The sequence below is a fragment of the Prionailurus bengalensis genome, chromosome A2 (genome assembly GCF_016509475.1).
Source record: "Prionailurus bengalensis isolate Pbe53 chromosome A2, Fcat_Pben_1.1_paternal_pri, whole genome shotgun sequence".
NCBI classification, from domain to species: Eukaryota; Metazoa; Chordata; class Mammalia; order Carnivora; family Felidae; genus Prionailurus; species Prionailurus bengalensis.
Window position 1 is genome coordinate 21,910,981 of NC_057348.1, and position 21,300 is coordinate 21,932,280.

Here is a 21,300-nt window from a genome sequence, read left to right on the forward strand (position 1 = left end):
ACACCCACCTCCAGCTCTGTCTGGATTTCCTCGTGCTTCTAAGGCATCGCGGTACCAGGCATGGCCACCAGGTGGCACACCTACCGCAGCTCTCAGTCTCGGGGCTGCTGCCGGCAGACCTTGGTTTTTGTTCTATGGTTTTGCTGTTTTTATCTTGGATTATACAAAAAGGGGCAATCACACTTGTGTCAGGACCCAGTGCTGTGGCTGAGAGTTATCCTCCCCCCACCTCCCTTTCCCATGTAGTAAGAGAGGGCTAGACTGCTTCCCACGGCCCCCACACGTGGGCTTTCTGTAGTGCCTGCTCCCCCCTCGCCCCCCAGCTGAGCTCAGGCTGGTAGGGGGAGAACTAATCCTCTGGTCACAGGATGAGAGAACCAGCAGTGGGGCAGGCCTGGCACACAGGTCTGCGGAGCCCATTAAGCGTGAAAACAGAAGCTCCTGGACCCGCTGTCACATGGAATCCCAGGCTCCAGAGGCAAGGCCTGGGAACCTGCATCTTCATAAACTCTGCACACGGGATTGAGAACTTCTGGTCTGTGGTGCCGGGTCGCAGCTGGGCCTCCTCGTTTGCCTCACCACCTGCCGCTCTGATGCCAACCTGAGGGGGTGACCTTCCCCAGGAGAGGGACTGCCCTGTTTCTCTCTGCTTCTCTGAGGCTACTCGTTAAGAGGACCTGAGGAGCTGGGACAATAAACAAATGCGCCTCCCTACCCAGGGAGACCTCTGACCACAGGGCTGTGAGGAAGGTGAGGCGGCCCTGAGGGGCCCTCCAGACTAGGAGGAGGCTCCCTCACCTCCACGGAGCCTGCTGGCTGAGGGTGAGGTGAGATTGCGTTGTGGCCTCTGGGCTGGAAGGCAGGCTGCAGTTTAACGTTGTCTGGCGGTGTCCGGGGGCAGGAGCAGTTCTGGTGGTTGAGGGCAGATGCTGGGCCCAGGGGAGGTGACTGACCAAGACTCAGATGCCTTCCCTCGCCCTCTACCAGTACTGGCTGCATTCACATCAAATAAACACTTCAGGGATAATTCATTTTTTCTCAAAACATAAATTTATTACTCCTCTCACTACATCTTTGAGCACCTTTGCCAGAATCTCGGGAATGTGTAGAACCCTTTGCACACTTTACCCTTACTAGGCCTTGGCGACAAGGTCCCTCACAGCTTGTGCAATGGCATCCCTGTCGATGCCAAACATCTTCAGCAGCTCAGCTGGCTTCCCACTTCTTGGTACCTCGCCAACGGCGAGGCGGGAGACAGTGATGCCAGGCTCACCCACTAAGGCGGAGGACACTGCCTCACCTATGCCACCTGGGTAAAGGAAAGGAGGCGAGTCAGGTGACGTGGGCCTCAGGGTGAGCAGTGGGCACCTCCTCCCCGGCCCTCTGCTAATCTGAGTTTATTCCTTTACCCAAGGATGACAGAGACCGCACACATACACCCTCCTCCAGGCCTGCGGCCAGAGCAGACATCACCAATCACTCATGATACTTATGTTTTATCATAGGCCCAAATGTAGCCTCTGTATCATTTTTAACACCATCCTCTGGGCAGCGGTTATAAACGAATGAGCATCTGGACCTGACCCAGAGACTAGGCCCATCTCTTCCCCTGGAGTGGAGCCTGTCCTGGAGGACACATGGAGTGTGCTAGTGAGGGGCTGCTGTGCACAGGACTGTACAAGACAGAGATTCTGTGTTGCTTTCCCAGTGTGATCCCGTACAACAGCCTTAACACCCAACTATGTCAGGGACACAGGCCACCTTTTCTACTCTTAGAGGCAAGGTCAAGATCCTCACAGGCTCCCTGGGTGGCAGGGGCTCCAAGGAGCCATGCCAGCAGCTGCGTTTGCTGGGTCCCTAGCCAAGCCTGGGGCCTGTTAAGAGGCCAAGTGCTAGCTGCTCCGCAGGACGGCTCTGGGTTTCCTGGGGCGGGGGATGGAGAGACGTCCAGCCCTCTGACTGTGGTCCTGTGGCCCTGGCCCTCCCCTGACCCATCTGCCCCTGCCTCTCTAGCTCGGGCTCGTCACCTTCGTAGTAATGGTCCTCCACGGTGAGGATCCTCCCCTTGGTAGCTCGGGCGCTGCTGAGAATGAGATTCCTGTCCAGGGGCTTGATGGTGAAGGGGTCCAACACACGAATGTTGATCTTCTCTGTGAGGGGAGAAAACACAAGGGCGCGGTTTGAGCAGAATGTGCTGGATGCTGTGGGTGTGTCCTCTGATAGGTGGGGGCAGGCGGAGGTGTCTGAAGAGTTGCTGCAGTTACAGGCCTGCATCCTCTGTCCCTCTGTTCCCTCCACCTGGCTAGTGTTTGCCAACCCTCAGTGGCTTGCCCTCTATCTCTGCTGATCTGTGATGCCCACATCCTCTGGGCCCATCCCGCACCCCCTGGTTTAGGAGCATCTGGTCTTGGGGAACAGAAGCGCCCCTCTCTCTTCCCTCATATCCTGGATCAGGAGATCTCAGCCTTTGCACCACCAAAGAGTGCGGAGTGGCACGGCAGGGACCTGCACAGTTTTGCTTCATCCTCCCAGGTACCTTCGAAGATACAGGGAAAGCCAGAGGACAGCTCCGGGTGTCTGACGCGAGACAGGGCCGGGGCTCACGGGGTGCGGTGGCTGCAGGCCCAGGTGCCAGGTCAGGCGGGGACCCAGCAGAATGGCCTCAGAAGGACAAGTCTGACTGTCCCGTGCCTGCTTCAAGTCTTCCCCCTGGGTCTCCATCCCTGACAGGGCTGGGCTGCCCCTGGCTTCTCTCCAGCAACTTGGAGCCCTGTACACACTGTTCCTTCTGCCTGGGCCTGTCTGCTTATCAGTTCCTACCCACATCTGAGGTCATTTCCTAAGGACACCCACGTCTGCCTTCTCCTTCCTGCTCAGCACGGCTACGACGAGGCGTCTGTTGCGATTCTGTGGTGTGGGTGGGGGCTAATTCCCCTACTGTATCAGTAGCTAACATCTGTGAGGCTGCAGTGATAACGATGCTAGGTCACATTTATTAAATCCTCAGGACAGCCCCACCGGAAAGGTAACAGTATCTCTATTTTATGGATGGGGAAACTGAGGCATGGTGATGCTTAATAACCAGTGCCCCCACTAAGTGGCAATTCAGGCCTATTGGCAGGCTCTAGACCTCTGCTCTGACCACCGTGCTGAGGCACCTCAAGTCCTGCCCTGTGGCCCTGGGCCTATGGCCACTGCAGCCCCAGCGTTTAGCATCATGCTGGCCATATAGTCACAAGTGCTCAAAAGGTGGCTTTTATTACTACCATTTAATTCAAGGAGACTCATTCTCACCCCCAAGACCTAGTACATCATCAGCACCCGACCCGGGACCTGCTGGGTCCCTCCCTCCCTCACCTTTCTTCAGTAGGTCAGCAGCAGCCAAGGCCTCGTGCAGGGTCACCCCGGCCCCAATCACAGTCACCTGGTCATCCTTGCTCTTCAGGACCACCTGGGGAGGACATGGATGCCAATGAGGCTCAGGGATTGGTGGCCCGGGGTGAGCCCTGGCTTCGGGCATGCTTTGGGGATCTCACTGGGGCATGTATGGCACTGACCTTGGCTTGTTTGATTTGGAAATCCTCATTGCTGTTATAGATGATGGCGTTTTCTGGGCGACTGGTCCGGATGAAGCAGATACCCTGGAACAGAGCAGAATGACAAAGGATTATAGGATGCGGCACGGCCAACCTCAGGGAGCGGATTCCTTCTAGAAAGGCCAGCCTTCCTCACTTGCAAATCTCCACCATGCTGTCCCCCCCTGGGTGTGTGACAAGCCACCTCATGCTGGCTGCCCCTCCAGTAGGAAAAGGGACTGTCGTTCCTCAACAGGGTGGACCTCTCCAGACACTCCTCCTGAGCGAGAGCAGCCCAGCAGCTTGGCCAGCCCCAGGCCCCAGACAGAAAATGGCTTTTCTTTCAGGTAGGCTGGTCTCTAAGTCGGGCTTTCCCCCAGAGGGCATCTGGTGAAGGAAGGGGACCCATGGGGGCACCCCGGTCTACGGCATTGTGGCTCTTGGTCGAAACCACGTTACTCAGCCCATTCTTTCGGTGTTGGAGAGCCCAGCTCAGGGGAGCAGACAGGCGTCAACGGCCCGATGGTGCAGGAGCTGCAGATTCTCAGCGACGAGAGTACGGTGCTGGGTTAGCAATGTCTGCTATGTGGCAGGAAGGGGCATGTGTATTTTGTTTTTCCTGATCTAACCTCTACAAACTACAAACACCAGTGGCAACGTCAGGAGACACCACTGTGGGGCAGTCAATGACCAGACCAGCTCTTGGCTGGCATGCTGACACCACCCCCCCCCCACCTTCCCCCACCCCCACCCATACTGGTCAAGAATAGCCACGTGACCGACCAGGCCCTGTGGGTGGCTCAGTCCGTTATGTGTCTGACTTTGGCTCAGGTCGTGATCTCGTGGTTCGGTTCGTGGGTTTAAGACCTGCACCAGGCTCTCTGCTGTCAGCACGGAGCCCACTTCAGATCCTCTGTCCCACTTGCTCTCAAAAATAAACAAACAGGGGCGCCTGGGTGGCGCAGTCGGTTAAGCGTCCGACTTCAGCCAGGTCACGATCTCGCGGTCCGTGAGTTCGAGCCCCGCGTCGGGCTCTGTGCTGACAGCTCAGAGCCTGGAGCCTGTTTCTGATTCTGTGTCTCCCTCTCTCTCTGCCCCTCCCCCGTTCATGCTCTGTCTCTCTCTGTCCCAAAAATAAATAAACGTTGAAAAAAAAAAAATTAAAAAAAATAAATAAACATTAAAAAAAAAAAAAAGAATAGCCATGTGACCAACCTTTGTATTGGCTGCTAATTCCACTGCCTTTTCCGTAGACACACCATCACTTGGGTAAAAGACGGTTGCAGTGGGGATTGACCGAAACATGGCCAGATCTTCCAGAGCCATCTGAGAGGGCCCGTCTTCCCCTGGGGTGTAGGAAAGGATACAACTGAAATAAGCCCCCCACCCATGGAATGGAATCCTGGACCCCCAACCTCCTGATCTGAAAGTCTGGGGAAGTTACAGGTACAAGCGTCCTGGCCCCGTTCAACTCACCGATGGACACACCACAGTGGGAGCCACAGAAATTGATGTTGCTCTCAGAGATGGCCGCCATGCGAATCTGGTCGAAGGCCCGTGTGAAGAAGGCCCCGAAAGCGCTGCAGAAGGGCACTGTCCGGTTGCGTGTGGCACAGCCCACGGCGACACTCACCTGGGAAGCAGGTAGGGGGATGGTCAGTGTCAGCCCCAAAGATGGGGGAGAGGGTGGCCGGAGAGCCCAGAACGTCTCACCCCTCTTGAGGGTCGGAGGATTCAGTCATCCTAGTAAGTGAATTCCCTTCTCCCCATGCAAGAGATCCCTGGGTACCCACGGATTCCACAGTCTGTCTCTGAACATCAAACTCCTTTGACTTGGAATAGCCACGTCAAAAATTCTCTTAAAATTACTTTCCTGGGGATTTTTTTTCTAGCAAATAAGCAAGACCTTGCAGAGGGTAGGCTAATAAACCTGGACACAGATGTTCTTTCCTGGGGTTCTGCAAAACCCCAGGCCCCATCTTCCTGGCCAACCCCCAGCCCTCTACAGACACCAGTCCTCCCCAACCCTCTTTATGCCTGAGGAAGTACCAGACCCAAATCCCTGCTTAGAAGCACCGAATGCAGGCAGTGGTTCCAAACTGGCTGCCTCCTGATGTGAGTCCTCCCTCCCCAGCCCCTGGGCCCACGCCAGCCCACACACCCTGCCAGTTTGGTCTGGACCCTCCAGCTGCCCAGACTAGAAGCCTCAGAGACAGAACTTCAAGTTCAGCGGGAGAAAGAATTTTGGATAGGGTAGGGCCAGATGGCCTTCAGACAGAGGAAGCTCCCAGTTGCTGGGGGCTTGTAGGCCAGGCTGGGCAGTTTGGCCAGAGGACCAGGGCTGTTGGACCCATTACGTTCCAGCCTGTGACTGTGCCTGTCCTACACCTGGAAGGCCCTTTACCCCAAGAGACAAGCCTTGCACGCCTTTCACCAGCACGCGTGGCCTCCACACCGCATTTCCTGCGTGTGACCGCAGTCTCACTCAGCTCCTGTCTGTACCCTCATCCGGGATATGTGCACCCGAAGATCACGGGCACATCCCTCTCCCTTACCACTACAGTACTCAAGGTCAATGCCGGGTCCTGGCGGTTCCTGTGGTCTCTCTGGGATGGCCTCCAGCAGGCACCTAACACTGCCAACATAGCTGCCCCAGGGGAACAGGAGGACCTCAGCCCCAAGGCTGTGGCTGGCTCTGTGCCCACCTGCCTACCCCAGCACCCACCATGTTCTGCTCAGCAATGTAGCACTCAATGAATCGGTCTGGGTGCTCCTTTTTGAAGATCTCTGAGAAGGTGGAATTCTTGGTATCCCCATCCAGGGCGATGATGCGGTCGTTGACGCGGCCTAGCTTCGCCAGGGCCTGTCCATAGGCCTTGCGGGTAGCTATCTGTGGGGGATAGAGCATGAGGGCTCTGAGCACTGGGATGGCCTGAAGCCTGGCTTGGCCTCAGCGGAGGGGCTCCAACTTTTAGGGAGGAAAAGGAGAACAATAGGGGCAGAAAAAGGAAGCCTGGCAACACCCAGTCCCATGGAAATTTAAGTTCTGTAAGGTTGCCAACAAGAACTCCTACAGGTCTTGGAAGTGCCCGCAGCCTCTTGTCCTGAGCCCAGCTGTGAGCCCTCCAAGCTGCAGATGTTCTAACAGATCCCCCCACTCCTGTGACAGAGGTCCATGAATCTACCCTACTCCACACAGGAATACACAGAGGGCCTGGGAGTCATAAAGCCTGGTAATGGTTCACACAGGGGAGGGCCCTGGAGCAGGACAGGCCTGCTGAGGCTCTGCTAGGCCACACACCAGAGGGTGGGGGGTGGGGGAGAAGAGTCCTGAGCTCAGACCTAGGGACTCAGAGTGAAGGGCCAGGGATGGAGAGACACTCAGGTGCTGTGGGCTTTGATCCCAGCACTACCAGTAGGTTGCTGTGTGACTGGGCAAGTCTCTTGTCCTCTCTGAGCCTGTGCAGGTAAATAGTTCCAGAACTGGCAGTCCCCACGGAGGAGATGGCAGGACCAACACCTCAGGGTTCCTCCTCACTAGCAAATCCCTCTTCTCTCCCTTTCTGAGCCTCCCAGAGACACATCTCGGCCCCAGGCTCTGGAAACCAGAGAACGACGACTACGCCAGCCAGGCCAGAAAAGCAAGCCCAACTCTGTACCTTGTCGCCAACTTTGTAGCTGGGTGGGCTGGGCATGCGGATGTTGGTGATGTCCACTAAGGGGGCATCCTCTTGTGGGGGAGTCACGAGGATCTTCTTCGTGCTCTGGATCTGGCTGCAGATTTCCTGGACAATCTGATCGGCCATGTTTTTGGGGAGGGGCTTCCCATGCCAAGCCTCCTTGTCCTCTATGCCTGTGGGTGCAACAGAGGAGGGCAGAGGGCCCAGTAAGACAGTAGTTCCCGAGGGCCAGGAAACCGCTCCACCAGTTGAGGGCAGGCCAGGAGGCCTCCCTGGAGGGGAAAATATAGGGCAAGAAGGATGCTGCCCCAGTGAGGCAGAGCCCTGTGCTGGGAGCTACGGGGGTCAGGAAAAGAGGGTCGTGGTGACCAGGAGTCCACATGCCTGGTGCCCACCAAGTAGCCGGCAGTTCTCCAGGAGCCCACAGCCAACAGGGGAGGGGAGCATGCATGGGCCGCTGTACTGCCTCCCTACATGCAGGGAGGGATCTGTTGTAGAAACCTACTCAGTTTGTTGAATGGGTTGGTCAGGAGGAATGCTGCCCATGAGAGAGGCAAAGCTGAGGCCCAGAGCAGAGGGAGCACGGTCAAGGTCACCCAACACACTGGTGTGCAGCAGAATGGCACCCAGGCACGTTCCTCACCATGCTGCCTTGCTGTGTGAGGACCAGCAAGGCTTAAGAGCCCCCTCCTCTGAGGTCACTGCGGCCCAGGCAGAGCCAAGGACTGACCCTCCCACATAGCATGCAGCACCCCCACAGACCACCACCTGCCCCAGAAGCTTTGCGGTTTCCAGATCCCACTTGATGGTAACACCTGAGGCATCAGTGTCAGGCAGCAGCACTGGGGTGGGGAGGATCCCAAAGGTCTTCTCCTTGATGTCCACCCCCCACCAGAAGGCTCCAGACCCACGCACCTTCTCCCACACAGCAGTACTTGTCCTCATTTCCCGAGTCCACATGGGCAGGTGGGCTGCCACGGCACGTGGCACAGGGAAGCTGGCCCGAGGTCTACAGTTAGGCCCCATGTCCCTGGGCAAGTTCCCTGACCACTTCTAGCCATGTTTTCCCATGTCTACCATGGGCCAGGGCTGCCTCAGCCCGAGGGGTCTGGAGCCCCAGGAGCCTGAGTGCTGGGGAGGAGGCTTACACCTGCATCATGCTCTCAGGCCCAGCCAGGAACATCTTCCAGACCCTCCCAGGCCCTCTGCTCATACAGGACTCTGGACGCACTTTACCCGGTCTTCCCAGGTTCTCTGGGCCCTCTGCGCCAGCCCTTCCACTCAGGGCAGACGGTGAGAGCTGCCAAGGATGCCGTGCAGATGACAACCAGGAAGGGTGTGGGGGACTGTGTCACTCGTGAGTCCTCCTGCAGGCCCTCCTCTCCTCCTGCCCAACCTGGGCTTCAATCCTGGCTCAGCCACGCTGACCGCTGAGTCACTTCTCAGAGCACAGCATCGCCTGACCCCCCTTCCCCAGCCAGGTGCATGCAGTGTAAGGTGGCAAAGGGTCAGTACTACCCCAGACACAGGACCTCAGAGACCACCCCACCTGTGGAAAGCCCTACTCTCTCCACTGGCCACGGCCTGGTCCCAGGGGTGGGGTGAGCGAGGCAGGGTGTGCAGACAGACCTGAGATCCCCCGGCCCTTGAAGGTCTTAGCGATGATGGCCGTCGGCTGGTGCTTGGCCTGGCCAAAGGCCTTGCACAGCTCCTCCACGCTGTGTCCATCCACGATGACGGTGTGCCAGCTGGGGACAGAGGAAGGAGACTGAGCAGTGAGGGACAGGGCCCACCCCCCGAGGGGCTGCCCTCACTCTGCTGCACAGGCATAGGCTGGGAAATACTGAAGAGTGTCAGGGGCGCCTGGGTGGCTCAGTCGATTGGGCATCCAACCCTTGATTTCAGCTCAGGTCATGACCCCGTGGTTAGGGAGTTCGAGCTCCACATCAGGCTCTGCACCGACCTCCAGGGGCCTGCTACCGATTGTCTCCTTATCTCTCTCTGCCCCTCCTCCACTTGCTCTTTCTCAAAAATAAACATTAAAAAAAGAAAAAAAAAGACTTTGGACTTTTCTGTTCCCACTTTTGGTTTCATTTTCTCTTTTTCTTTCTCCTTTGTACACATTCTTTTACGTCCTCTTATTTGCCTCTGAATAGATTTTCTTTCTCTTTCCTAAGTATTGCAAAGCTTGGTCCATTTATTTTCTCTTTCGTTTCTGATCTACTCGGTTCCCTGAAATCTACTCATTTCCTGAAAGCTGCATTGGGGACAATGCACTGGGTCTGGAATGTGTCTGCTGTTGGCCTTTTATTCAGGGAACACATCACTCCATAAATGCTGGATGTGGTGCTGGAAACACAAAGTGAGCCAGGCTGACAAAGATAGAAGGGAAGGAGCCTGGGCAGGCCGAACTTTCTCTCTCAGGCCCTCCTTTCTGGGACTCCAGTAGCAATCAACAGCAATCAAATTAGCAGCAATAAAATAGCAGCTAACGTGTCCGGAGTGCGCACTCTGTGGGCACTCACCGAGCACCACACATATGAACCCACTGCAGCCTCACCACAATCCCTTGGGCTGGGTACTGTTGTTTCCCCAATTTTTTTTTTTTGAAATGTAAAGACTTTATTTTTAATGTTTATTATTTCTGAGAGATGGGGCGGGGGGAGGCAGAGAGAGGTGGGGACACAGAATCTGAAACAGCTCCAGGCTCTGAGCTGTCAGCACAGAGCCCAACGCATGGCTCCAACTCACAGATGACGAGATCATGACCTGAGCTGAAGTCAGACGCTTAACCGACTGAGCCACCCAGGCACTCTGTTTCCCCCATTTTATAGACACATGAACTGAGGCACCGAGGATGGAACAAGCCTGCCTGCCCAAGTTCACAATGCAAGTTGTTGACACAACCAGGACTTGTGGACACAGGTTATGGACACAGACCCAGGGACACTGCCAGGGTTATGCTGCAAGTCCCCAGCCAACACGGCCTGGGGAGGCTCTAGAGACACTGGTGGCCCAGTGTCCTCCTCTGTCAGTCACCAGAGAGAACAACCTGTGGCTGCTATGTAACCACAGACTGCAATCCCACCTTTGACCTCTGCCAGGTAGACTCCTCTACAAGAGCGGCCCTGGAGGCCCTTGGCCCCTGGAACCCTGCACAGCCCCAGCCCAGGGCCTCCTCAGCAGAGGATGAGTGCGGGGGCCTGGGTTCCCTAAAGCCTCAACCACAGCACAGCTTTTATTTGGGTCAGGGGAGGGACACTGAGGTGAGGGCCCCCCTTGGCTAACACCCACCCAGATGACCTCCCTGCTTGGGAGTACGTGACCCCAAATTCCCAACCATTCATGGCCCCTCGAGGAAATCTGAAAACCCCGTGTTTCCCACTTCACCAGGAGAGGGGGCCTGCTTCTGCCCTTCAGGCTGGCTAGGGCCACGTACAGGTAGTAGCCACCGGACGGATGCTCAAACCCCTCGAGAACTATCATGTCCCACAGCCTCACCAATAAAGGAACTCACTCACTCTGGGCCTCAGCCCACAACTCCAGCTGGAGGCCTGGGTTGCTAGTTTAAGTCTGAAATTTTGAGTCGAACGCTGAAAAACAGACACCTTCTTTAGAAGGCTTGCAGCTGACTCAGCCCCTGAACCTAAAAAGCTTCCAGCTGGGATGGCTCCTTTGCCGTGAGCGTGCTCAGGCCACAGCCCTCCCTGTACTTACCCAAAGGCCTCGCAACGCTTCTGGTAGACGTCCACCTGGTGCTGCAGCGGGGTGGGGTCGCTCTGGCCCAGGCGGTTGATGTCAAGAATGGCAATCAGGTTGTCCAGCTTGTAGATGCTGGCGAAGGCCATGGCCTCCCACACAGAGCCCTCCGACAGCTCCCCGTCTCCCATCATGCAGTAGACGCGGTAGCTGCAGAAAGGAAGTGGGTCAGAGGCTAACCCCTCATCCGGGGCCCCGTGCTCCCAGCCCATCCCTCCTGGAGAGCTGTCCCCAGAGAAGGGCACAGCAGCCGCACAAGACATCCGACAGTGCCATCCGTCAGGTCCCTGCTGACCAGCTGGGGCCACACCCAGGGCTCTGCTGAGTAAATGAACAGTTGGTGGGGTTACTCTCACTGGGGGCACGGGACTTGAGACACCTGCATGGGGTGGGTCTACTTCTCTCCACCTGCCCAGGAACTAGTAATGGTGGGGAGCCCTGGGGACTCGATCCCAGGGGCAGGATGGGGAGGCCGAGACATGGCACCAGGAGCATCCCAGGGCAATTTATCAGGTGGGAGAAGGGTCACTAACAGGGGCATCTGAGGACCGGGATCACGGTGGGAACAGTGCATCCTAGGATGGGCTCTGCCTGAGGCTCCAAGGCTGCTTCTCACCCCAAGACTCACGCTAGGCCTAGCCCTTTCTCTGTCCTGGGGGCCTTGTCCTGAGTCCACAAGGCAACCATGATGGCTTCAAAGGCAGTGCTACCTGATAAAAAGAGCACTGAACTTGGGGGCAATTTACCTAGTGAACAGAGCCTTCCTTAGATCCCAGGAGGGTGGAGCCAAGGGGATGAGGCTAGAGGAAGGGACACCAGTTCAGAGACTCTGAGATGTGGGGGGACGGAGGTGGCTGAGGGGCAGCGGCCACAGGTGTTAGATCCAATGACCTCATCATCCACGGGCCTGTGTGTGGCACCTAGGGGTTCCCTGTACTGAGTACCCCTGTCCTTGAGGTAAGTGTACTTGCTGTTCCCAAATCACACGGACAAGAAAACAGGCTCAAAAATCGAGGGTCTTGTCTAAAGATCACGCAGCTGGGGACCTTAGCCCACACTGTTCATTCCTTGCTGTCTAGGAACACACACAGAGGAAGCAGTGACAGGACATGGAGATCCTTCCCTTTCCTGGCCTGGGGTCCAGCTGTGTGGCCCCAGGGAGTGAGGCTCAGAGGGGACACAGCTGCCTGCTGCTGCAGCAGGCAAGCCCTGGAGTGGGCCACAGCTGAACTGTTCTAGCTTCAGGGCCTCCGACTTCTAGGCCAAGGCAGGGGAGCTGGAAAAGAGGCGGGGACAGCCGGGGTGTGCTGTCAGCATGACTCAGCACTTCTGCAGGCCGCCAGGTCAGGGAGGGCTCCAGCATCCTCCCTCTGCCCGTGCCTTCCCTTCTGTGGCCTCCAGCAGGCCAGGCCGCTGGGTCCTGGGCCAAGAGCAGGAGTTTCAGGGCCCACACTCGAAGAGGCCTGTCTGAAGCTGTGTTCTGTCCCCACGCTGGCCTCCTGTCCCCTCTGTAGGCTGCAAGGGGGCCCAGAGATGCTGCAGGGGTCGCATCTGGTACAGAAGCTCCAGAAAGTGAGGAGCCTGATGGAGACTGGTAGGAAACCTGACTTCCCCAGGAGACTGCACGGAAGCACACTGGCTGCCTTCCCAAGGCCAAGCCCACTTCTAGGGAAGTCACACTGGGGCCAAGGGTGGAGCGTAGCCTCAGGCTCAGATCAGGAGGGCGTGCTAAAGTCCTGAGGAGACACTTGGAAGCCCGTGAGCAGGAAAGGGGCCCCACAGAAGCTGGGGCTAACCCTGAGGCTCTGTACTGAAGTTGCTAGATTTGGAGAGGGGGCTGCAAATGCCCATGGTCGTGAACTACCCTGAAGAGAAGGAACCCTAAAGAGAGGCCTACCTTTGCTGCAGAGGTTATCTGAAGAGGACCTCAAATGTCCAACAACAGGACTGCCTAACAGGTTTATATCCATAAAAGAGAATACTACGCAATCATTAAAACTAGCTCTCAGGGCGCCTGGTGGCTCAGTTGGTTAAGCATCCGACTTCAGCTCAGGTCATGATCTCATGGCTTGTGGGTTCGAGCCCCACGTTAGGCTCTGCGCTGACAGCTCAGAGCCTGGAGCCCACTTTGGATTCTGTGTCTCCTTTCCCTCTGCCCCTCCCCCGCTTGCGTTCTGTCTCTCTCTCAAAAATAATATAAACATTAAAAAAAAAAAAAAGCAAAAAACTAGCTCTTGACAGTTAAGGGAGAAATATTCACGATGCTTAGATTTTTCTAAAAAGCAGAATGTAAAATTGTATACATACTAAGATTACAAATTTCTAAGTTTCTTCTCTCAATAACATGGAGGAAATATGGTACATTAAATGAGATTCAAATGGGAGGTAGCTGAGACTAGGAAAACGGTTCATTTCTTTTTAATGCTGTTCCATATTTTTCACATGAGCTGTAACTGTACTCGACAACTCAAACAAAATTATTTAAAAGAGAAATGAAAGTGAGCCAACTTGACATATGTTTCTTGGTTGAATGACAAGAGAGACGTGACCCGAGGCCAGATCTATTCGATCAGGACGCTACCTCCGGGAGCCGGGTAATTCCCTTGACATCCACGCCCGCTCCCGACAAGGTACAGTCTAAGGGCCTGAGCCTTAGCCAGCCCTGGCTGCTGAGAACCCAGCTAAACCCCTTCTCCCTACACTGGCTTGTTCCATTATGTTAGGGTCAGGAAATGACCCTTCACAGGGAATTATTTCAAGCATCTGTAGGGAATAATTAACTCACATCTCTGGTTCTGGGCCAAATAAAATACTCTTAAACATACATCCCATTCTTTGTGCCTTTCACCTCATGGTGAATCACTTCTGGTGGAGCTGAGCTTGGCCCCAAGAGGGTCTGAAAGCCCCCAGCCTCAGCTCACCTCCTGGAGAGCGGTCTCAGGAGCCCCTTCCCCTGCACATAGTGTCACATCCTATGAGGCTCTCTGTAGCCCTTCTCTTCACTGGATCCACAGTGACCACCATACCCTCTTGACTGCCCTGGCTGTGGTCCTTGTCCTGCCAGTGGACTGCAGGGCACTGGGGAAGGGACTCCCCCAGGAATCCTACTCACGGGCTCCCAGAATCTGCTTCCCTCGGGCCCCTCAGAGCAGCCTGGGGCCTCTTAATACACTCTGGATGCTGGTCCTGGGTGCAAATCCTGCCGCCACCACTAGGAAAGTATTTTACCTCAGTTTTCCCATCTGTAAGAGGGGTAAGTGTAGTCATGTCACCACCCAGCCCACACGGGGCTTATCAAGGTGAAACCCTAGAAAGCACTGAGCACAGGGTCCCAGTCAATAAAGGAATGAAGGAACTATCTGACGCAGCCAACACTTCTCCCCTCCTACCAATAAAGACAGCGGTCTGCAGGCCCAATCTGGCCACACTACATAGCCTTGTGACTGAGATCTGGCGCAAGGGGGTTCTCCTCCACACGTCCCTGGGCTGGAGGGGCAAACCTCTCTGCCCACCCTCTGCAGGTCAATCTCCCCAGTGTTTGTTTCTTCTTTGGCTGACAGGTGGGGCTCAGGGATGCCCAGAACCCTGCAGAACACATAATCTCCTTCCCCACGACGAAGGCATGTGGCTCGAGCCTGGGCATGTGGCCAGACACTGGAGGGGTGGGGCCTTCTGAGACTTCAGGGTCCAGATGCTGGTCTTGGGGAATGCCACAGGAATTCACCAGCCCAATGATTCTCGGTGCACTCCTGGCCCTGCCGTCACTAGGAAGGGACACCGGGCATGTCTCTGCTCCTATGAGCCTATTTCCTCATCTGGAAATGGGGCCGGTCATGGTCCTGCACGCATGGTTACTCAGCTTCTATTCCCCACCCCAAGAGGAGGTACCTGGGAGCAATGGTTAAGGCGGGGCCACTGAGGATAGCATTTGGGGAGTGCAAGTGTTACCCTCCCAAAACTACTGAGGATAGCATTTGGGGAGTGCAAGTGTTACCTGGCTTTGTCGAAGTATTTGCCCGTGTAGGCCATCCCACAAGCGGCCCCAAGGCCCTGGCCCAGGGAGCCAGTGGCCACATCGGTGAAAGCTTGTTTCTGTCATAGCAGAGAGCCACAGTTACTCACAGGGGAAAGAGCAGGCAATAGCATTTCCCAACTACCCTCCCAGAACCCGGTCTTGGGCCCGCCCTCCCCCACCGCTGATCCAGGTGCAGGGCGGGCAGCCTCCACCCAGGGTGTGACCTCTCACTCTCCTGTAACGGTAACTGTGCCAGCCCTGCCCACAAGCTTGCTGTGTGACCTCAGGCTCCCACATCACCCACCTCACTACACAGTGTTTGGGAGGAGTCTATGACAAGACTGATGAAACATTTGACCCTTGTGGGTGCCCGGCTCGGTGGGAGGGGCAGGGGTGAGTTTTCATGGTGACCCACGAATTCCGAACATTCGCAGGAGCCAGCACCTCGAGGAGTAAGCTGGGACCCTTCCCTGGGGTGTCACCAGCATCCTGCTGTGACACCCTCACTGACTTCCTGGTGAACCTGTCTGCACAGCCAGGGAAGCCCAGCGGGGCAAGGAGGCTGGATGTGTGGTGCCTGAGGAGAGGTCGTCTCTGCAGCTGATCCCTGGGCTGGGACCTCAAAACACCCTGCTTGTCTTTAAGGACCAGCTTGGGGTGAAGACCGTGCCCTGGAAACCCCCACTACATCCTTCCGTCTTCACCTCAACGCCCTCTTCCCCCTTTCCACACCATCGGTTTCTCGGTGAGCACCCTGCCCCCTTTTCCCACAGCCCTTGAAAAATAGGAAGTGGAGACAGAGGCCTGTGCTGCTCGAGGTGGGGGCTGCTTACCGGAACAGGGTGCCCGTCCAAGTCAGAGGTGATCTTCCTCAGGTTCAGCAGCTCCTCCTCAGGCAGGAAGCCGGCCTCAGCCCATACGGCATACAGGATGGGAGCCGCGTGGCCCTGCCAGGGGATGAACGGTGGAGGGGGCATCAGCTGGGGAGCTGAGACTTGGGGGCTGTTCCTGCCACACACTGAAGGCGGGGCCCGGCCGATCCCGCTGGCCCTTCCAGGGCAGTAGCAAGTGAAAGCCACGTTCCCCCTTCATCCCTCTGCAGCTCAAAGCTCCCACAGCCAAGGCCGAGTGGGCTCCGGGACAGGTGCAGGGGGAGCACAGCTGTGGGGCCGGTCGATGCCAAATCCCCAGCAGACAGCCGGCAGCCCTAATCCCTGGTTTCTGGCATGTGAGCGGACTTGGACAGCCTTCTAAGCTCTCATGCCTGCCCTGGGAGCCCAGAGGCCACAGGGCCAGAGCTGGGTACAGGTGGATTTCAGGGGTCTGTGGAATAGTTTGTGGCTGTGATTCTCATGAGTGAGTGGCAGGACAGGGCAGCTCATCCCAAACCCTGCTGTGGTGCGCCACTCCTCAGGGAGCACATAGTGGCCCTGGAGTGCTGGCCCAGCACAGAAAGATGTGTGCACAAAGCCACAAAGCTATACCCCAGACATGGACTTGAGTCCTACCTGTTGACACGAAACAGGGGGAGAACACCTGGCAGATTATTCTCACAGTCCCCTATCAACAGTTGTTTATTTCTTAACGTGGATTTAGTGTGCCAGCTGGGTCAGCACAGACAAAGACACCAAGAGACAGGCTGGGCCAAGCCGGTGGACGGGGAGCGTGGGTGGAGAAGGTGGGCCGGGGCCAGGCTTACACTAGGGGGTAGGTCCCCTTGGAGATCACTCGCTGCCGGCACCTTCTCACCATTCCAGGGCCCGTGAGACACCTGGCCCAGGAGAAGGCTGGTAGGCTGGGCTCCTACCTTGGAGAGTACAAAGCGGTCGTTGTGAGGGTTCCGGGGGTCCAGGGGCTTGTAGCGCATGGTGTGGAAAAAGAGGACAGCCATGATCTCCGCAGCACTGCAGCATGACGTGGGGTGGCTGTGGGCCAGGAGAGAGACAGACGCATGCATCATGGCCCTGGGCCCCTGACCTACAGCACTCACCTCAGGCTCACATATGGGGTCCTGGGGGGTGCATGTGCTAAGGAGTCACAGGCCTGGCTAACCAGAGCCACGTGCTCCTATTCCTGGGAGGGCTGCACGGGGTCTCAAGGATGCTGTATTGGTGGCACGGGGTCTCACCCTCCTGGGGCCCAAGAGTCCAGGTCCCCAGAGACACAGCAACTGAATATTTCTGGGGCCAGACTAGAATAAGAAAGAAGGGGCCCCGGAGACCGGGCCCAGAATAGACCCGGTGCAAGGCAGTGTCGAGGCTGGAAAGTAGAGCCTAGTTCTTACCTCACGGCTCCTAACAGCAGTTGGGAGAGCTCAGCAACCGGGAAGCAGTGACCCCTTTATGTCCGACCCGTGAGCTATATCCCGGAGGCACTGCTCAGGACGGTGCCCACTTGTGAGGGATACCCTGCCCTCCCAGGCTGCCAAGCGTGCTGGCTCTCTTAGGCCATGGGCAGGGGGGTGAGGGAGTAAGGCTCATAGAATGAACACAAATCTCCCAGCAGCCTCAGTCCATGGGGTCGGCAGTCGGAAAAGTGGGGCTTCGGGCTCTCCGAGACATCACTGGTTACCTGGAAGCTTTTCAACGGGCATTTTAAAAGCTGGTATAGCCATTAAAAGCCAAGCCTTTGTGCAGAATTTAAAAGGCAAAACATATAATCTCATCTTCCACAAAGGCTAAGATCATGATAACATGAAAACCCAACAAGGGTTGCAGGGGGCGCTGACACAAGAGACTGCCCTTCCGGCCCTGGAGTGGTGGGGTCAAGGGGTCTCCCCTTTCTTTAGCCTCTTGCTCTATGAAATACAGTTACTTGAGAGAGCAAATAACAACCTGCGTTAACAACAGAAAGTGCAAAGTTTCTACCTTGGCTGAGAGTTGTTCAGGTCTCTTTGGGCCCCACACAATTAACCCAGCACTGGGGCTAGAGACTAGGGACATGCTGTAATTCCTGGTTGGTCCTGAAGCCTCCCTTGTCCACAGTTTTGTCAATATGTTAGCCTCAGAGCCCAGTGCCTCCCAGCCACCCGCTCCATGCAGCTTAGCATAGCCCTCTGATGCTGCTCGGAGGTCCACGTGGAAACATGCCCAATGCCAAACCCAAGGGGGCATGCAACATCTGGAGTTCACGCGCACCTCCCTCCTCCCCTGCTTGTCTGCTCCCCCCACTGGGTTAGGGGGTGAGTCACTCCCAGCGCAGACACATTAGTAGAGAAACCCAGAACTGCCCATGCTGGTTTAGTACCGCATTCCCGGCACACAATCATCTTATACTTAGCCATCTCTATGAACTCCTGGTCATGGGGAAAAGACACTAGGCCTGAAAGAGGGAGGTGAGGAGATGTAAATAGGAAACCTTGCTCTGCCGGCAGGATCCCCGTCCCCTCATTCCTGTGCTGAACTTCAGCTGGAGGATATCCCCATCAACACCAGTTAGGCTGATGTCAGGCCTCCCGAGCCTCCCAGGGTGGCCCGGTCTCTGAGGACCCCATGTTTCGGAAGTTATGACCCCATGATGAGAAGTTGGGGAAGGAGGCGGGTGGAGAGTGGGCCAACTTCTCAGAGAAGAAGGAAGGAAGGCAGGTGCAACAGCTCAACCCGCCCCGCCCACCATGTGAACCCAGGTGACATTCCCCACAGGGGCTTCATGTGGCGGCAGCATGCCCAGGCCTGGGCAGAGGAGACGCGGACGGAGGCAGAAGGTCAGCCAGTGAAGACACTCCAGAAGCTGAAGAGTGTTGATTTTAACCTTTCCTTGCTAGGTCCATGGTGAGTGAGCCTACAGTGTTATTCCCGCCAAAGCCTGCATCCCAGCCTCACTGCTGGCCTGGTACCCACAGAGTAAAGAAAGAACAAGTGCTTCACCTCCCCAAGGCTCAGCTCCTTCACTTGTAAATGGGGATGCTGTGGTGGGAGGCGGGGTGGGTGCCGGGAGGCCCGGTAACATAATGCATCTGTCACCACTGGTCACACCATCTGCTGGAGGACCTGATGCCAAACCTCTCAGTGCTACTCCAACTCCTCACGTGCTGGCTGGGACCATGACGCCTTGCTGACCATGCGGCAGGCAGGAGGAAAGAAACAAGCCAAAGATTGAGATGTGGCTGTAAACTGTAGAGTGCTGAGCACACAGGAGATGGTTACTTGTAAGCTCAACCTACTACAGGGACTTCAGGGCCCAAAGTGTATGGAGTCTGTGGCTTCAGGGCCTGAGTTTCCCAGCAACCCCAGCCTGCCTCGGGCAGACTTCTGGGGGTGGAGGCCCCACCCCTGGTGTTGTGACACACCCATGGATACAAACTGGCTAGAGACGGGTGGGAGGCTGTAGGGTACTTTACATCCTACTCCCTGTGACACATGGGGACTACAAGTTTGTCCAAAGTAAACGGTCCACTCTCAGCCTCGATTTGTTCAACCTATGAAGAGGGCACTGGCTGCTTAGAGTAAGGCCTGATAAGTGTCTCAATGGTCCCACTTAGCAGACGCCACATTCTTCCAGGTGTTCCCCCTCTCTTCCCTTTAGCATGCACTCCATATCTTCACCAGTTTCCCTGCAGGAAAAGTGCAGAGAAGGTCCCTCACCCCTCTGACTAGGCTACTCTCCGTTATCAATATGGCTTCGAGTCTCCATAAAAATGACGCTTCTCCACCCATACACAAGCTGGGCCAAATCACAAGGAGTCACAAGGCTTCTCAGCAAAAGAACAAACCAGGGATGCCAAACAGCCTCACCAAGGGAGACCCCAACGTGTAAAAGTACAAAGGAAGTCATCTACTGTGAAGAGGAAGTAAGTACCCAATGAAGAAAGTAAAAATCACAAGTGTTGAAAACCCATAGTCAAGAAACAACTTAGAAGGTTAGAAAAATGGAGTGAGCTCAGACAGTAGAAAGATAATAAAAAATAGAAATTCATGAAATAGGAAGCAAATATACAATAAGAAAAAAAAAATCAAAGCCAAGAGATAGCTCTTAACAAAAGAGTACAAATTTAGAAAACTTCTGATAAGGCAAGATCCAGAAAAAGAGAAGGCCAGTGTCAGAAGCGGAAGGACAGGCATACCAGATGATACAATACTCTAAACAACCTGATGCAAATAAGTTTCAAAACAGGAAAATGTTTAAGAAAATAACTTATCAAAACTGACTCAAGAAGAAATAGAAAACCCAAGTAATCTTTGAACTGTTACAAAGAAACCAATTAGCAGCTGCAGATGCACATTCACTAAGGCCCAGCAACTCCACTAGTAGCAACGTTCCCCCAGCAAAATGTGTCCTCTAGGAAACACAGGAGTTGTCCCTGCATCGTTTACAGTGGCCACTCCTGGAGGCCACCCATGTGTGCATCAACAAAATAGACTCATCACATTATGTTCAGGTAAGGGAATACATTGCAGCACAGGGACAATGAGTGAACGACACAGACCCAACACCCACATGTGAGCAAAGTGCACTACAGAAGGATCTGCAGATCAGAGAAGACCATCCTATTTACAGAGATATACAAATATTTTAAAACAATAAGGAAAATAATGGGCTGAAAATGCAAAATTCAGGGTGTAGCTCTTTCTGGAGGAGGAGGGACATCCAGGAATGTTAAAGCACTGTAATGTCCTAGTTCTTAAGCCTGGTGGTAGGCGCATACAGTGTGTTATTTATAACATGTGCATTATTTATATATCTTTAAAAAAAGGTTTGTTTATTTATTTGGGGGAGGGGAGGGGCAGAGAGAGAGGAGATAGAATCCCAAAGTGGGGTTCCAGGTCATGAACTTTGAGATCATGACCTGAGCTGAAATCAAGAGTCAGACACCCAACTGACTGAGCCACCCAAGTGCCCCAGCATTATTTATATTCTTGTTTAGGCATATGTTTATTTAAACAAAAATACTCAGGAGGGAATCCCAGGGTGCAAGGTGGAAGTGAACCTTGAAAGCAGTCCTAACCTCTTTCTGTTCCCAGACGGCCCTAGCTGGCTCCTGCCTGGAAAGACTGCCTCCAGACTTTCCCAGCTTTATCCCATGCCACCTCCTCTGAGAAGCCCTCCCTGACCACATTATCTAAAAATACCTCTTCTGGCCGGCTGAGTGGCTCAGTCTGTTAAGCGTCCAACTCTTGATTTGCGGCTCATGATCTCATGGTCAAGAGATCGAGCCCTGCGTTGGGCTCCGTGCTGAGCATGGGGCCTGCTTAAGATTCTTTCTTTCTCTCTAAATAAATAAATAAACAAATAAATAAATAAATAAAATAAAAAGACCTCTTCTTCCCCGCAT

At 55.2% G+C, this 21,300-nt stretch overlaps 1 protein-coding gene across 3 annotated transcripts in view; it reads right to left on the reverse strand.

The window, feature by feature from the left end:
* TKT (transketolase) overlaps window positions 1–21,300 on the reverse strand; it is a 45,027-nt gene that overhangs the window by 17,750 nt on the left and 5,977 nt on the right. Inside the window, exons 1-15 of one of the 3 annotated variants that reach the window (XM_043587635.1) lie at window positions 18,896–19,041; window positions 18,305–18,350; window positions 16,837–16,954; window positions 15,863–15,976; window positions 15,009–15,106; window positions 10,973–11,164; window positions 8,885–9,003; window positions 7,235–7,428; window positions 6,301–6,465; window positions 5,052–5,208; window positions 4,791–4,921; window positions 3,558–3,641; window positions 3,358–3,451; window positions 2,028–2,150; window positions 1,059–1,309 (exon numbers count right to left, since the gene is read on the reverse strand). In XM_043587635.1, the coding sequence (XP_043443570.1) occupies window positions 1,134–1,309; window positions 2,028–2,150; window positions 3,358–3,451; window positions 3,558–3,641; window positions 4,791–4,921; window positions 5,052–5,208; window positions 6,301–6,465; window positions 7,235–7,428; window positions 8,885–9,003; window positions 10,973–11,164; window positions 15,009–15,106; window positions 15,863–15,976; window positions 16,837–16,954; window positions 18,305–18,350; window positions 18,896–18,977 (1,893 nt within the window). In that variant the 5' untranslated portion in view covers window positions 18,978–19,041 and the 3' untranslated portion in view covers window positions 1,059–1,133. Of the gene's footprint in view, window positions 1–1,057; window positions 1,310–2,027; window positions 2,151–3,357; window positions 3,452–3,557; window positions 3,642–4,790; window positions 4,922–5,051; window positions 5,209–6,300; window positions 6,466–7,234; window positions 7,429–8,884; window positions 9,004–10,972; window positions 11,165–15,008; window positions 15,107–15,862; window positions 15,977–16,836; window positions 16,955–18,304; window positions 18,351–18,895; window positions 19,042–21,300 lie in introns of those variants that run through there. The other 2 variants (XM_043587636.1, XM_043587638.1) reach the window with 2 other exon arrangements.